The sequence below is a fragment of the Coniosporium apollinis genome, assembly GCF_000281105.1.
Source record: "Coniosporium apollinis CBS 100218 chromosome Unknown supercont1.12, whole genome shotgun sequence".
Classification (NCBI taxonomy): Eukaryota; Fungi; Ascomycota; class Dothideomycetes; genus Coniosporium; species Coniosporium apollinis.
In genome coordinates, this window is record NW_006913274.1 from 166,144 (window position 1) to 178,882 (window position 12,739).

Below are 12,739 nucleotides of genomic sequence, written 5' to 3' on the forward strand. Positions count from 1 at the left end.
CTGCCTGTGGGGAAAGCTCGGTGCTTTCTGCTGTCCACTCTTTCAGTCATCGACAACTTTCAGCCGTTTTTGTTCGTTGAATCAGAACGAAGACACGGTGTATGGACGAAGCCATTGGTAATGGCTCATCCTGCATCGAGGTGCGTCCAATACTCACATTCATGGCTGCAAAAGCAATCCTCGATGGACACCGCGGACGTTGAGTTTGGGTTGGCTCAAGGGCGAGTTGAGGCTCTCAGGATCGGGATGAGGGCCACAGCGGCAATCCGACGGATCGGCTAGCCGTGCTGCTACTCCCGCACCTGGGTTTCCAAGGTTCGCTCGAGTACGGAGTACATACCTACAGAGTATCTACCTATGTAGATGACGGAAAAGAGCGAGCCTTTGAGCAGGCTATCAACCCCATAGCTAGACAACCCTTAAGTAACTTTTGGACTTCCGCTATAAACTTAGTATCTACCATGATCTTTACCGCGATTCCTATGGCGCTGGTACGAGTAACTCAATAAGAGATAGTCGCCTCGGGCTCCCTGTATGCAGCGTTCCCGCGCATTGCATACCACTAGAGACTTCCTAGCGTGCGACGCGGGCAGCCCTGCAAATCAGAACGAGCTCATAGGGCTGCTCCTTATGGCTTGCATGGAGGGCAAAGCTGCGTTATGCTGAGGTGTGAATGCGGTTCAGCAATTTCTCTCTTCGCTTAATGCATTTGTTTAGATCTTGTAAATGCTTGGTTTTGACATCAGCGTTTATTCAAGAAGTGAGGCTTGCTGTGGATGGGTTGTACTAGGCTGTCAGCTCCTAGCTCCTAGTCTCTATATGAACACTAGCTTCTGAAGCTGTACCTGGAGTTAGCATAATTACAGCACGGTATACTCCTGAAAACTGCCGATATAATGGAGACCCAATACACAGTGCTTAGGATGGTTTGTCGATAGGCTAACATTATATTAAGTGCAATTAATAAGCAGTGTTCATTGTGAGTCATTGCTCTGCTATATGGAATAAACAGTGTCCTATCTCCTAGAGATCAGCGCAGTAAGACTACCACGTTCTTTAACTGCAGGTGTGACATCCCATCTTCACTCGCTCTCGCACGCCCTGAACTCGCACTGCTTATTCTCATTGTAACTCGAGTTGCTCATATCATCGCTCCTCGTTTGATATTTTCCTATTTCCTCACCATCAAACCCGTCAGCACAATGTCGTCTCCAAAACACCTCACCGACAAGCTCTCCACCGCCGTCAAAGCCGGCGACCTATACCTCATAAACTCGCTCTACACCCAGCTCGCCTCCCCCCGTTCGTCCCTCGACGAGATAGCCCAGCAAGCAGCCCAGCACGCCCAGCCACTGATCCTAGAATGGTGTTTCCATCAAGGCCTCACTCTTCCCACTGACTCCATGAACAACCCCTTCTACCACGCCGCAATCAGCAGCAGATGCCCCCTCATCTTCAGCGTCCTGCTGCACCACGGCTTCGACCTGAACGCGCACTGGAGCGAATATCTCGGCGACGCTCTAGTCGTGGCGTGCATGCATGGCGACACCCCGTTTCTCCGCTTCTTGCTCGACAAGGGCCAGGATCCCAATCTGGGCCGCGGCTGCGGCGAGTACGAAGCCTTGACCTGGGCGATCGTTGGCGACGAGTTGGACCAAGCTACCAGGATGGAGGTCGTGGGGCTGATGCTGGAGCATGGCGCTAGGCTGGAAGGGACGGGTGCTGCGATTGCTGCTGCCGAGACGGGGAATCTGCAGGTCTTGGAGATGTTGTTGGAGAGGGGAGGACCGGAGTTGTTGGAGGAGAAGGCGATTTGGTGGGGCGTTAATGGTCGTGAGTCGATCGACTCCGAGGGGACGCCGCTTTATCGAGCTTGTAGGGCTGGACAGAAGGAGGCTGTGGAGTTTTTGCTGGCTAGGGGTGCGGATGGAAGATCTAGAGATAGGATTGGGAGATCTTGCTTAGACGTGGCAAGGGCAGGTAGATACGATAATGTAGTGAAGCTACTTAAAGACAGAGGACTCCAAGAGTGATTTACGTTTGTACTGAAAGAGACGCAGCGGCCTCCGCTGTTGTAAATGTCAGACATGAAGCGGCTTCGATGTATACATGTTTTGCCAGCAGTGTTCCCGTGAATATTTGACAATCAATCTGACTTCCCTAGTTTCGGATCGGTGGTGTCCTTTCTATGGATGGAATCATTTCCTGCTCAACCGTGTGGTTAAGGAAAGACCGCATGGTCCAGCTTGACTCTCCCGCTCACTCACTCTCCAGGTCGCTAGGTTCAGACTCGCTCTCACTCTCCCCCTTCTTCTTCCTCCCCCTCCCTTTCTTCCCACCCTTCTCCGCCTTCTGCTTCCTCTTCTCCTCCCTTTTATCAACCTGCGCCTGAATCCTCTCCCTCTCCAACCTTCCCTTCTCCGCCAACTCCCTCTCCAACCTCAAAAACTCCTCACTCTCCGTATCCATCCCCACCAGCCTCTCCAACAGCTTGATCTCCGTCGCCCAGATCCCCTTATCCGGAACCTCCTTCCCCGTGACCGGATCCTTGACATCAATCGGCGTCTCCAGCACCATAGGCAGCCCCACTAACCTCTCCTCATTAACCACATTCCAGAACGCTCTTAGGCCGAGACAACCCGTCCCGATGTTCGCATGCAGATCCCTCCCGCTTCCTAGGGGGGCTTTCGAGTCATTCACATGCAGCGCCCTCAGATACTTCAGCCCGATCACCTCGTCGAACTCATCCAGCGTCCTCTTGAACGCAGCAGGCGACCTTAGATCATACCCTGCAGCGAAGACATGGCACGTATCCAGACATACGCCAACCCTCTCCTTCTTCTCCACCTTCTCAACCACGTCTGCCAGATCCTCAAACGCCGCGCCGAGCGTACTAACCCCCCTCGCAGCCATCGTCTCAAGCAACGTCACCACAGCCCCACTCCCAGGATCGGCATGCGCTTTATTCAGATTTCTCGCTAAATGCGCTATCGCCGTCTCCCGATCCTTCGCCCCACTACTATTCCCAGGATGAAAGTTATACAGCCCTATACCGAGCTTGTGGCAGCGTGTCAGGTCGTCGAGAAAGGAGTCGTAGGCTTGCGTCGTGCGGGCCGCGTCGGTATGCGCGAGGTTTACGAGGTAGGAGCCGTGTGGGACGATGTGCTGGCCGGCGGAGTAGGAGTGCTTGGTGCAGGCGGAGGCGAAGAGGGTGGTGTGGGAAGGGTCGAGAGGTGGGTTGGTCCATTTGCGCTGGGATTTGAGGAAGAGGGCGAGGGCGTTACCGCTGCGGTGGGTTAGTGAGGGTGGTATTGAGATTGCGGTGGTAGCTGGCAAGGCATGGGGAGATCGAAGGAATTGAAGGGGCGTTTGATGGGGGGAGGGGGAAGAAAGTGGAATATTTACCCGATGTGCACGCAGTTCGTGATGGCGTTGTGGACACCTATAGCACAGCAAGTCTCAGCCAATTTTCTGTTTGTTTGTTAAATCTACTTGTACAGCTATAGAATTTCTCCGCCCACGGCTTACCTCCAGCACTCGAGACGTGCGCCCCAACGAGCAGTTTCGTCCCAATGGTTCGCGCAGCGAGAGGCATGGCTTCGGCTTCCTTCTCTTCCTTGGTCTTGCGCTTGCGCTTGACCTTGGTGACGACCGTACCGTCCTCGCCGTCCTGCTCCTCGGTCTTGACCTCCTCCTCAATAGTAGTCTTAGTCTTCTTTGCTCGCTTCTTGGGCTTAGCCGGCGTGCCGTTAGCGGCGGCTTCAGTACCAGCTTCAACCTCGATCTTGACGTCGATCTCTTCGACGACCGTAGCGGTCACCAAGGCCTTCTTTGCTCGCCCGCGCTTCTTCGGCACTGTCACCACGGCTTCGCTGCCCTCTTCCCCCTCAGTCTCCTCAGCGTACTTAGGCTGAGGCCCTTTGGCTCTCCTGGCGCGCTTTGCAGGGACCGTCGCGTCCTCTGCTGGGCGCTTCCGGCCTCGCGAAGCAGATTTCGAGACAACGGTGGACGAGATGGTTTCTTCTTGCGTCACTTCAACGCTTGTAGGCGCAGTCGACGCGGTACGGTCTTCAGCGATATCTGATGCGGCGGACGAGAGCTCAGATGAGGGAGATCGAGCCATTGCAGGGACTAAAGAGCGTGTTACGTGGTGACGTAACAATGAAGCAGACCGCACGGCAATTGAGACAACGAAGCAGCGTTGTGGAGCGTTGCTGGATAGGAGAAGCCGAGCTTGGACTCGGTGGTCGCGACGCGAGGTCGTGACAGAAGCACTTTGGATCAATGTTTCCCCGATGCCGCGCAGCTGCAGGGCTGAATATGTTATCGATAACATGAGGCTGAAAAAAGTTCGGCGGTGATATTCATGAAATCGCCGAATATGTGATATTCATGCGCCTCTCCACTCCCTCGCCCACCACAACGTCCAGAGCTCAGTCCAGTGAGGCGGCTACGCTGCCACCACGGTCATAATGCCGAAAGTCAACAAACACCGCAGCAATGGCGCCCCCAAGTCGCCCTACTCCTCCCCCGCCGCGCCGCCCAAGGCTTCTAAGCCCGCGCACTCCATCTTCAAAATGAACACCGACATCGGACAGCACGTCCTCAAGAACCCCGGCATCGCCGACGCCATCGTACAAAAAGCGGACCTCAAGCAATCCGACACAGTCCTCGAAGTCGGGCCCGGTACCGGCAACCTTACCGTCAAGATCCTCGAAAAGGCCAAGCGCGTGATAGCCGTGGAGATGGACCCGCGCATGGCGGCCGAGACGGTGAAGCGGGTGCAGGCGACGCCGATGCAGAAGAAGCTCGAGGTGCTGGTGGGCGATGTCATCAAGACTGAGCTGCCGCGGTTCGATGTCTGTATCAGCAACACGCCGTATCAGATCTCGTCGCCGCTGGTGTTTAAGCTGCTGGCGCTGCAGCCGGCGCCCAGGACGATGATTCTCATGTTTCAGCGCGAGTTCGCCATGAGGCTGTTTGCGAAGCCGGGGGATAAGCTGTATTCGAGGCTTTCGGTTAATGCGCAGATGTGGGCGAAGATTGATCATGTCATGAAGGTGGGGCGAAACAACTTCAATCCTCCTCCGGCGGTCGAGTCGTCTGTTGTAAGGATTACGCCGAAGGTCCCGAGACCGAGGATCAGTTACGAGGAGTGGGACGGGCTGCTGAGGGTGTGTTTTGTGCGGAAGAACAAGACGCTAAGGGCGAGCTTTTTCGGCACGAGTAGTGTCATGGACATGCTGGAGGCAAACTATAGGACGTGGTGTGCGACGGAGGGTGTGCCACTCGAAGAGGGACCGGCGCCGGATGGGGAGATGGAGGCTGACGACGGCGGCGACAGAGCTGGAGATCAGGAAGAGGAAGAGTGGGGCGGTATTATGGATGTGGATGAGGAAGAGGACGATCTGCCCGCTTTCTTCAAGGAGGAGGCGGAGCGGAAAGCGGCGCTGCTGAACAGGAGCGGGAGCAAGAGGAAGAAGAAGGGGAAGGTGGCAGAGCTGGTACGGGAGAAGGTGAGGAAAGTGCTGGAGGATGTGACGGAGCTGGCCGACCGACGAGCGAGGCTATGCGACGAGACGGATTTCTTGAAGCTGCTCTCGGCGTTCAATGATGAGGGCATACGGTTTGCCTGAGAGCTTCGTCGCAAAGATTTGCCCTTTTCTGGCGCATGGGGACATTGCATGGAACGGCGTTAGGATGAGACCGTCATTGATGGAATTAATGGAGTTCATGTGTCGAGAACCCATAAAACGCGCAGATGGGTTTGGTGGATTGGTTGAGATTTCAAGGCTGAGTGAGGATTTCACCAATAAGGGTGGTGAGTATGTAAAATTGGAAAGCGTGTCGATGTTCCGAGCACCACAAAATACCATACAAAGATTATGCTGGTTCAAGTCTGGACAAAGGCGCTCGAGACTACTTATCGCATGAACAGAGAAACGGGCTGGCAACTTTCACAGGGGTTGATCCAAGACGTAGCAGCAGAGTAAGATGGTGTTGGCTAAGCTACAAGACGGACATCATGCAGCCACATTGAATTCCCACCTCCGACCCACGATCCCGAGCTAACTTGTCTATTTGGTCTCGTCGAAGACATAGGTGAGGTGGCACTTGCCGCAGTACTGGCGGTTGTGCATGGCGGCCATGAAGACACCGGCGCCACACTAGACATGATGTCAGCTGTGTCCTTTGCATACAAAATTGATGATCTCACCTCTGGGGTTGGGCACTCCCTCCTCAGTCGCTCGATCTTGCCATCACCATCGACCTTGTAGTACTTGAGGACAGCCAACTTGGTCTTCTTCCTCTTGTGCTTGATCTTCTTCGGGGTGGTGTACACCTTCTTCTTCCTCTTCTTGGCGCCACCACGCAGGCGGAGCACAAGATGGAGCGTCGACTCCTTCTGGATGTTGTAGTCGGATAGCGTGCGGCCGTCCTCGAGCTGCTTGCCGGCGAAGATCAGGCGCTGCTGGTCTGGCGGGATGCCCTCCTTGTCTGCAGAAACGTGGGTCAGTGAAAAGCCCGTCGTGGCGAGGGCGACAATCAGGCGCACCTTGGATCTTGGACTTGACATTGTCGATGGTGTCCGAAGACTCCACCTCAAGGGTGATAGTCTTGCCCGTGAGGGTCTTGACGAAAATCTGCATGGCGACCTGAGAAGCGGCGGCGGTCAGTATGGCTTCGCAGTCTGAAGGGATGCGCGACGGGACTACTATGGAAGAAGTACTCACCTAGACAATTACGATTGTCCTCCTCAGTCGGCGATGTGCAGAAGTTGAAAGTGCAGGGCGTGGGAGGTGATTTTTGGTTGTGCGGCGGTCGGCAAGTGTAGGGCTGAGTTACATAATCCGTTTCCCAGTGAATTTAGTGTGTTTGAAATGGCTTGGCATACGCCTCGTACTCGCGAACTTCAGTTCAGTTCGTGCGCAGCACCAACCGCACTCATCAACTTCACAGTCGTCTTCACTTCAGAAACATCCTACATCGCCGCGCAATTGCATCCAGAAACCTCTATCACTAGAAGTCGACAAACTTCCGAGGAGCCCAAACCCCAGCGCAGGCTCCTGCACGAAGCACACTTCACGGCCACCGTGCCGGCCGCCCATTAATATCAATATCACATACTTCGTACCAGTACTGAGAGGAGGCTAACGTCTCTTCCCGCCCGGCGGCGTGCGGCTCGCACTGCGTGAGGTTAGAAAAGGCTATCGAAGCAATTGGCAGGACAATGCATTGACAAGTTGCGCAGTACCGGACCAAGAGGAGATCCATCCTCGACCACGGACCTATCCGGACTCGACTTGCATTCAAGATGCTGTCCCCATCGACCTCGAGTATTCAGAAGCGCCGACAGCAACACCGGCGGCAAAATTCCACACCCACTATATTCGAGGCAGCACACCTACGACCACTACCTGCGACCATTCAACGACAGAACAGCCACCGACGAGGCATGAGCTTGGACCAGAAGCCAATTTACCGAGGACCATGCCAGGCGACTACTAACCTAGCACCCATCCCGCAGGAAGGAAGCGTAAGTATCACTAACACAGGACAACTACAACCACAGCACTCCATGCAAGTAGCGCAGCAGCAGAGACCAGCCCAGCCGGGCTTATCCTTCCAGGAAACACAACATTACTATCAGCAACAACCGCAACAGATTGAAGGGCAAGCACATGGGCTGCCATGTCAATTGCAACAGACTCAACCACGGACTTCACCCCAACCTTCACCGCAACAAATCCAAGACTTGGAGCAGCACATAAAGTCAGTCTACGGGTCTTATGGAACGGTCTACGTGAACATACTTCCCATCCCTCAGCCGACTCCACAAGAGCCAGCGCCGGTAGCCAAATCCGAGGACTTGGATTTTGCGCCAATGCCGACGCACTTTGATGATCTGCCTGAGATCAACCTAGAGCCCTCCGTAGGCGACAACGGACTAGGATTGGACTACGAGCTCGAGATTCCGGAGAGCGACATTGGCTACGAATCCTCGTACTACTCAGAAGCACTGTCACCCGGTCGTTCTCCATCTTCTTCACCTCGACACCAAGACATCAGCACATTCCTAGATGGATTCAACGCACGACTATCTTATCCAGCACAAGCCTCCCTCCTGCCCACCTCCCAGAGCAGCCCTGCCCTCGATGCCTTCCTCTCATCCCCAAGCAGACCTCCCCTATCCCCCCGGGCGATGTCAATCACAGACATATCTCTCGACACCACAATTGAAGACACCGGCATCTCCCCCGAAGAAGTCCAGCAATACATCAGCGAGCAAAACACCGAGAACCACCGCTGGACATGCCTCTTCCCCGAATGCGGTAAGACATTCGGCAGGCGCGAGAACATCCGATCCCACGTGCAGACCCATCTCGGCGACCGCCAGTTCCGCTGCAACGGCTGCGGAAAGTGCTTCGTCCGCCAGCACGACCTCAAGCGCCACTCCAAGATCCACACGGGCGACAAGCCGTACAAGTGCCCCTGCGGCGGCGGCTTCGCAAGACAAGACGCACTGACCCGACATCGCCAGCGCGGGATGTGTGTTGGTGGGTTCCCGAGCGCGGTTCGCCAGCCGGCACGACGGGGGCGGCCGAAAAAGAAGCGACCGGACTTGGAGGAGCGAGTCGACAAGGCGAACAAGGCGCGGAGAGCGCTCGCCTCGACCGCGTCCTCGTACAGCGATTCTCCGAGCCCCGAGCATGACTCGCCGGGCAATAGCTCAGACTTTGAGCCCGCGCAGTATGCAGACCCGCACTCGTTTGAGATGCGATCAGATCCATCGTGTGATCCTTTTGGGTAGCTACACCTCCTCACAATTCGAATGATGGTAACACAGCTAACAGCCCCAGCTTCAACAACCAAACCTCCCCCTTCGCCTCCTCCCCGCCTAACAGCACTGCCAGCCTCGCCACATCTAGCCCCTTCGACATCGGCTTAGCAGGTGACACCCTCTTCCGGCTGACCGCGGAGGCCTTTGCCCAAACCCCGCCGACCTCTCCAAAGAACGCCGACGACGCAGATGCCCATTCTCCAGCAACAGACGCTAAAGACGACCACGCCACCGCCGACTACGCCCCCTTCAAAACCTCCCTGTCCTCTTCAAAACCGCCCTCAAACCCCTTCACCACGCCCCCCACCTCCCCCGCCTTCCACGCGGAGACAGACGCAGAGACCGACATCTTCGCAGACTTCGACGTCGCGACCAGCGCGTCGGGCTCGTACGACACGTCGAGCTTCCCCATGGACGACGGGCTGTTCGACGGCGCGGATCTGCTGAGCTGCGCGACTGATTTCCTGGGGAGTCCCGAGGGGGCGTATTCGGCCGAGGAGGCCATGGGGGCCGGGTTGGCGTGGATTGACGCGTTGTGAGACCCGCTTTTTCTGTTTCTAGGACGGTGTGCGTCGATTTTGGGGTATGCGACGAGCGGGACTCTTGTTGCGGCAGCTGGCTGAAGTTTAGGGACGGGTTACTAGGTTGGCAGGAGGGGCGTTCAGGATCCCTCGGCAGGGCTTGAGCGCTGGGCGGGCACCAAAAGGGTTACGAAGAATGACTATTCCGTATACTATATTTCTTTGGAGGGACTCTTACAGACGCGCGGAGATCATGTGGCGGAAAACGACATGTATCTTGGGTGTTTGGGTAGGGAAGTTGGCGGAAACATAGCATGGCAATGAGAGTGGTCTGGACTGTCTCTACGACTGGTGTTTGGGATCCTTGACCGTGAGGAAGATAAAGTAGCTAGGACCAGAATACTATCGGCTTCTATCTCGCAGCCTTAGTGATCAGCTGCTGAAGCATGCACCATAACTGTCCAGACAATGGGGGGCTTTGTTTCGTTTATCTCAACGTCGTTTATGCAAATGGCAGCCACCTTCGGGTGATGAAAGAGTTGGCCTTGTCGCCCAGATCGTTTCCCTAATCACCGTTGAAGGGAAACGGAGGCTCTGCCGTATGAATTGCACCATCTTGCGCTCTGCTGCGGGATACATGAGTCACAGTTACGATTACGCAACCCGCACGCTGCGGTGCATCATGCCCGGTACTGGCAGTACTGTAACAAGCACAACAGCGTCAATCAACTCAGCAAACCATGTGAGGTTGTCACATGATTCCATTAGCGCTACCTAGAAACTGTAGACACGAACCCTCCCATTCATCCCGCCGTCTTTCATCCCATCATCCAGCAGTGTCTGTGGTATTTAAAAGGAAAAAGATCCACCCTGCCCATTCGCTGGTCATCATAGCATGTCGTCGTGATACGAGAAGAGAGAGAGAGAGGTACATGGAAGAGTTTTATGTCGCATGAAGTAGCGCACGCCAAACGTAGCAGAAGATGCCAAGGTGAAGTCAGAGAGAAGATGTGCTGAAATGCGTCATGAGAAGATGGGACAAAAGACCCAACCGAGATGGATCGCTACCTAACGGCGGTCGAACCACTTCTGGACAACAACAAGGCCACAGGCCACAGACCACAGCAGGAAACGTGTCTTTTTGGGGCGTCTACGTGATACTGTGGAGAGGCCGAGTGGTGGGAGTGGTTGGTGAGAGAGTGACAAAGCTTGCGTAGCCAATGCGTGCGAAGCATGCGCGGAGGATACTCAGCCTTGCATGGGACTCGTGAATGGATCACTGGAGGCGAGCTGGCTGAAGGCGCTGTTGAAGGACGCAGTCGGGTCGTAGCTGGTCGAGTGTGAAAAGTTGCGAGGGAAGGTATTGAACTGGGTAGCAGGGTGAGATCGCTCCTCGAATGGAGAAGCGAGACGTCGGATGTGGTCCGCCGGCGAAGGGAGCATCAAGGTATCTCCCGAGGGCCCCGGGTTCGACGCACTGAGGGCTGCGGAATGACTCTCTGTAGGGGGCTCAAATAGAGCCGACAGACGCTGAGCACCCGAGGTACCGTCACCTGCATCGCCAAAGCTGAAGCCGCGACTTCGTACCCGACGGTGGCTGATTTCAGCAGGCGGGCCAAACAGCTCTTCAAGCAGACCGGAGCGTCGATGTGTAGGGCTCGACGGGTTCAGCAATTCCTCCAATTGGTGATGAGCGCGGCGCTTGAACGATCTCGGCAACGGCGCCGGCGCGTGCAGCTGCAACGGTGACTCCAGTCTAGATGCTGGGAGTTCGCTCTGTTCCGGCTGCGTCTGCGGTTGAAAGAAGCTGGTATTGATTGGGGGACGGCGCGGAGCTGCACTGAATGCGGAGCCAAGGGTGCGTGACTGTCGCTGCACCTGGTTTCCATCGAACCCAAATTCGAGCTGGAGTGACTGCCCTTTCTGGTGCGCAGCTAAACGACTACGGGGCTCAGTAGCCCACCGGCTGCGCGCTGGACGGGGCGTGATGTCACTCGCAAGCTGAGAGAGAGGGCCGCCAGGCTGCATGGACGCTGCAGTGCTGGTGGCCAATGAGATATGCATATCTCGTGCGAATGCAGACTGTGGCTCTGAGGCCGTGCTTGGTGACGTAGGGATCACAGGTTCTTCCTTTGGATCCGACTTCGAGTGTGGAGAGGAGGACGAGAAAGGTGATGGAGACCTTCCATGCAGCAAGCGTTGATAGTGCGCTGACAGCGTTGGCGTACGCTTGCAGAGATGCCTCAGCCGTCGTCGGGTTGCCGACTCTGAACGAGGCCATTGTGCATACGGCCCGGCGATCTGCGCTCTGGTGGGCGTGTTGCTTCCGCTCTTCGGCGCTCTGAGAGTATCAGGTGAGCCTGCGCGTTGCGTCCGTCGAGGGTGAAGACATGAAGCGTTTCGCAACGACACAACATGCTTGGGACCTTTCCAGCTGCGTTTGGCTTCGCGAGCGACGCGATGGCAAACACCAAGAGGCGGTGCAGTTCCAGGCAGCATCTTGAAAGGCGTGACAGTGGGATCCTGCAGATACTTCAGATAGATGATCCAGAGATGGTTATCCATCTCTTCTGTCCAACTTGCAGTTCTCCGTATTCTCAACCGTTTCATCGGTCGCTGGTCAAAGGATTGGTCCAGTGGCGACGTGACCATAGCGGTGCTAGACTTGAATGTAGGGAACATGAACGGATCAGCGGTATCACTGTCGGGGCTTGTGCAGCTACCGCCACGTGAGTGAAAAGAGTCCGCGCTACCACGGGACGACATGGAAGAGTTGGATATGCTGGAATAAGCGGATGACGGACGACTGATGCTCTCTCCGGGAAAGCTCTCGTCAGTCATGTGCCAGTCGTCGTTCGCCGCACGGGCTCCGGCGTATTCAGCAATCTGTCCGACAGGAGTCTTCGGCGGAGAAATGGGGCGATTCAATGGCGTCACTGGCGCAAGGCACTCTATTGACATGCCCGAATTGAATTCAGGCAGAGGTAGATACTCTTGAGAGGCGGGATCCGGCGTCTCGATCGTAGGGATGGAATGCTCGCGGGGGGCAGAGTCGAGAGTGTCGGGTGTCGGTATAGCGGCCCGTTTGCGCCGTAGTCGAAACGTCTGTCGAGGAGGTGCTGGCGGCCCTATGTCTTCTTCTTTGGGCTCTGGCTCAGGCGTGCGAGGAGCTTGGCCGTCCGCATAGTGGAAGGTGAAGTTTCGGGGAAGGGTGATGGAGACGTGAGGTCGCACAGGCGGCATCTTAGAGGAGCCCAGACGAGTTCCCAGACAGCAAGGTGCGTAGTCGCACCCTTGGGCACTTCGAATGTCGCGACCAATGGATCACGCTTCTGCAAGGGGTTAAAGGACGCCGGACAGCTGGGAACAGCAGCAC

At 55.9% G+C, this 12,739-nt stretch overlaps 6 protein-coding genes across 6 annotated transcripts; 3 read left to right on the forward strand and 3 right to left on the reverse strand.

Moving 5' to 3' along the window:
• Positions 1–1,202: 1,202 nt before the first annotated feature.
• W97_03007 (uncharacterized protein) lies at positions 1,203–2,033 on the forward strand (the record flags this gene model as incomplete). The annotated part of the gene is made up of 1 exon (XM_007780906.1): positions 1,203–2,033. One exon carries the CDS (start codon positions 1,203–1,205, stop codon positions 2,031–2,033), a length of 831 nt encoding a protein of 276 aa, XP_007779096.1.
• A 226-nt stretch (positions 2,034–2,259) lies between these two features.
• Positions 2,260–4,123, reverse strand: W97_03008 (uncharacterized protein; the record flags this gene model as incomplete). Its single annotated transcript, XM_007780907.1, has 3 exons — positions 2,260–3,286; positions 3,406–3,442; positions 3,529–4,123. The coding sequence occupies 3 exons, from the start codon at positions 4,121–4,123 to the stop codon at positions 2,260–2,262; spliced, it is 1,659 nt and encodes a 552-aa protein (XP_007779097.1).
• A 349-nt stretch (positions 4,124–4,472) lies between these two features.
• On the forward strand, positions 4,473–5,636 carry W97_03009 (uncharacterized protein; the record flags this gene model as incomplete). Its single annotated transcript, XM_007780908.1, has 1 exon — positions 4,473–5,636. The coding sequence occupies one exon, from the start codon at positions 4,473–4,475 to the stop codon at positions 5,634–5,636; it is 1,164 nt and encodes a 387-aa protein (XP_007779098.1).
• Positions 5,637–6,077: 441 nt separating this feature from the next.
• Positions 6,078–6,650, reverse strand: W97_03010 (ubiquitin-40S ribosomal protein S27a; the record flags this gene model as incomplete). The annotated part of the gene is made up of 3 exons (XM_007780909.1): positions 6,078–6,167; positions 6,218–6,498; positions 6,557–6,650. The coding sequence occupies 3 exons, from the start codon at positions 6,648–6,650 to the stop codon at positions 6,078–6,080; spliced, it is 465 nt and encodes a 154-aa protein (XP_007779099.1).
• Positions 6,651–7,579: 929 nt separating this feature from the next.
• Positions 7,580–9,381, forward strand: W97_03011 (uncharacterized protein; the record flags this gene model as incomplete). The annotated part of the gene is made up of 2 exons (XM_007780910.1): positions 7,580–8,808; positions 8,862–9,381. 2 exons carry the CDS (start codon positions 7,580–7,582, stop codon positions 9,379–9,381), a joined length of 1,749 nt encoding a protein of 582 aa, XP_007779100.1.
• A 1,230-nt stretch (positions 9,382–10,611) lies between these two features.
• On the reverse strand, positions 10,612–12,606 carry W97_03012 (uncharacterized protein; the record flags this gene model as incomplete). Its single annotated transcript, XM_007780911.1, has 1 exon — positions 10,612–12,606. The coding sequence occupies one exon, from the start codon at positions 12,604–12,606 to the stop codon at positions 10,612–10,614; it is 1,995 nt and encodes a 664-aa protein (XP_007779101.1).
• Between the last annotated feature and the right edge of the window lie 133 nt (positions 12,607–12,739).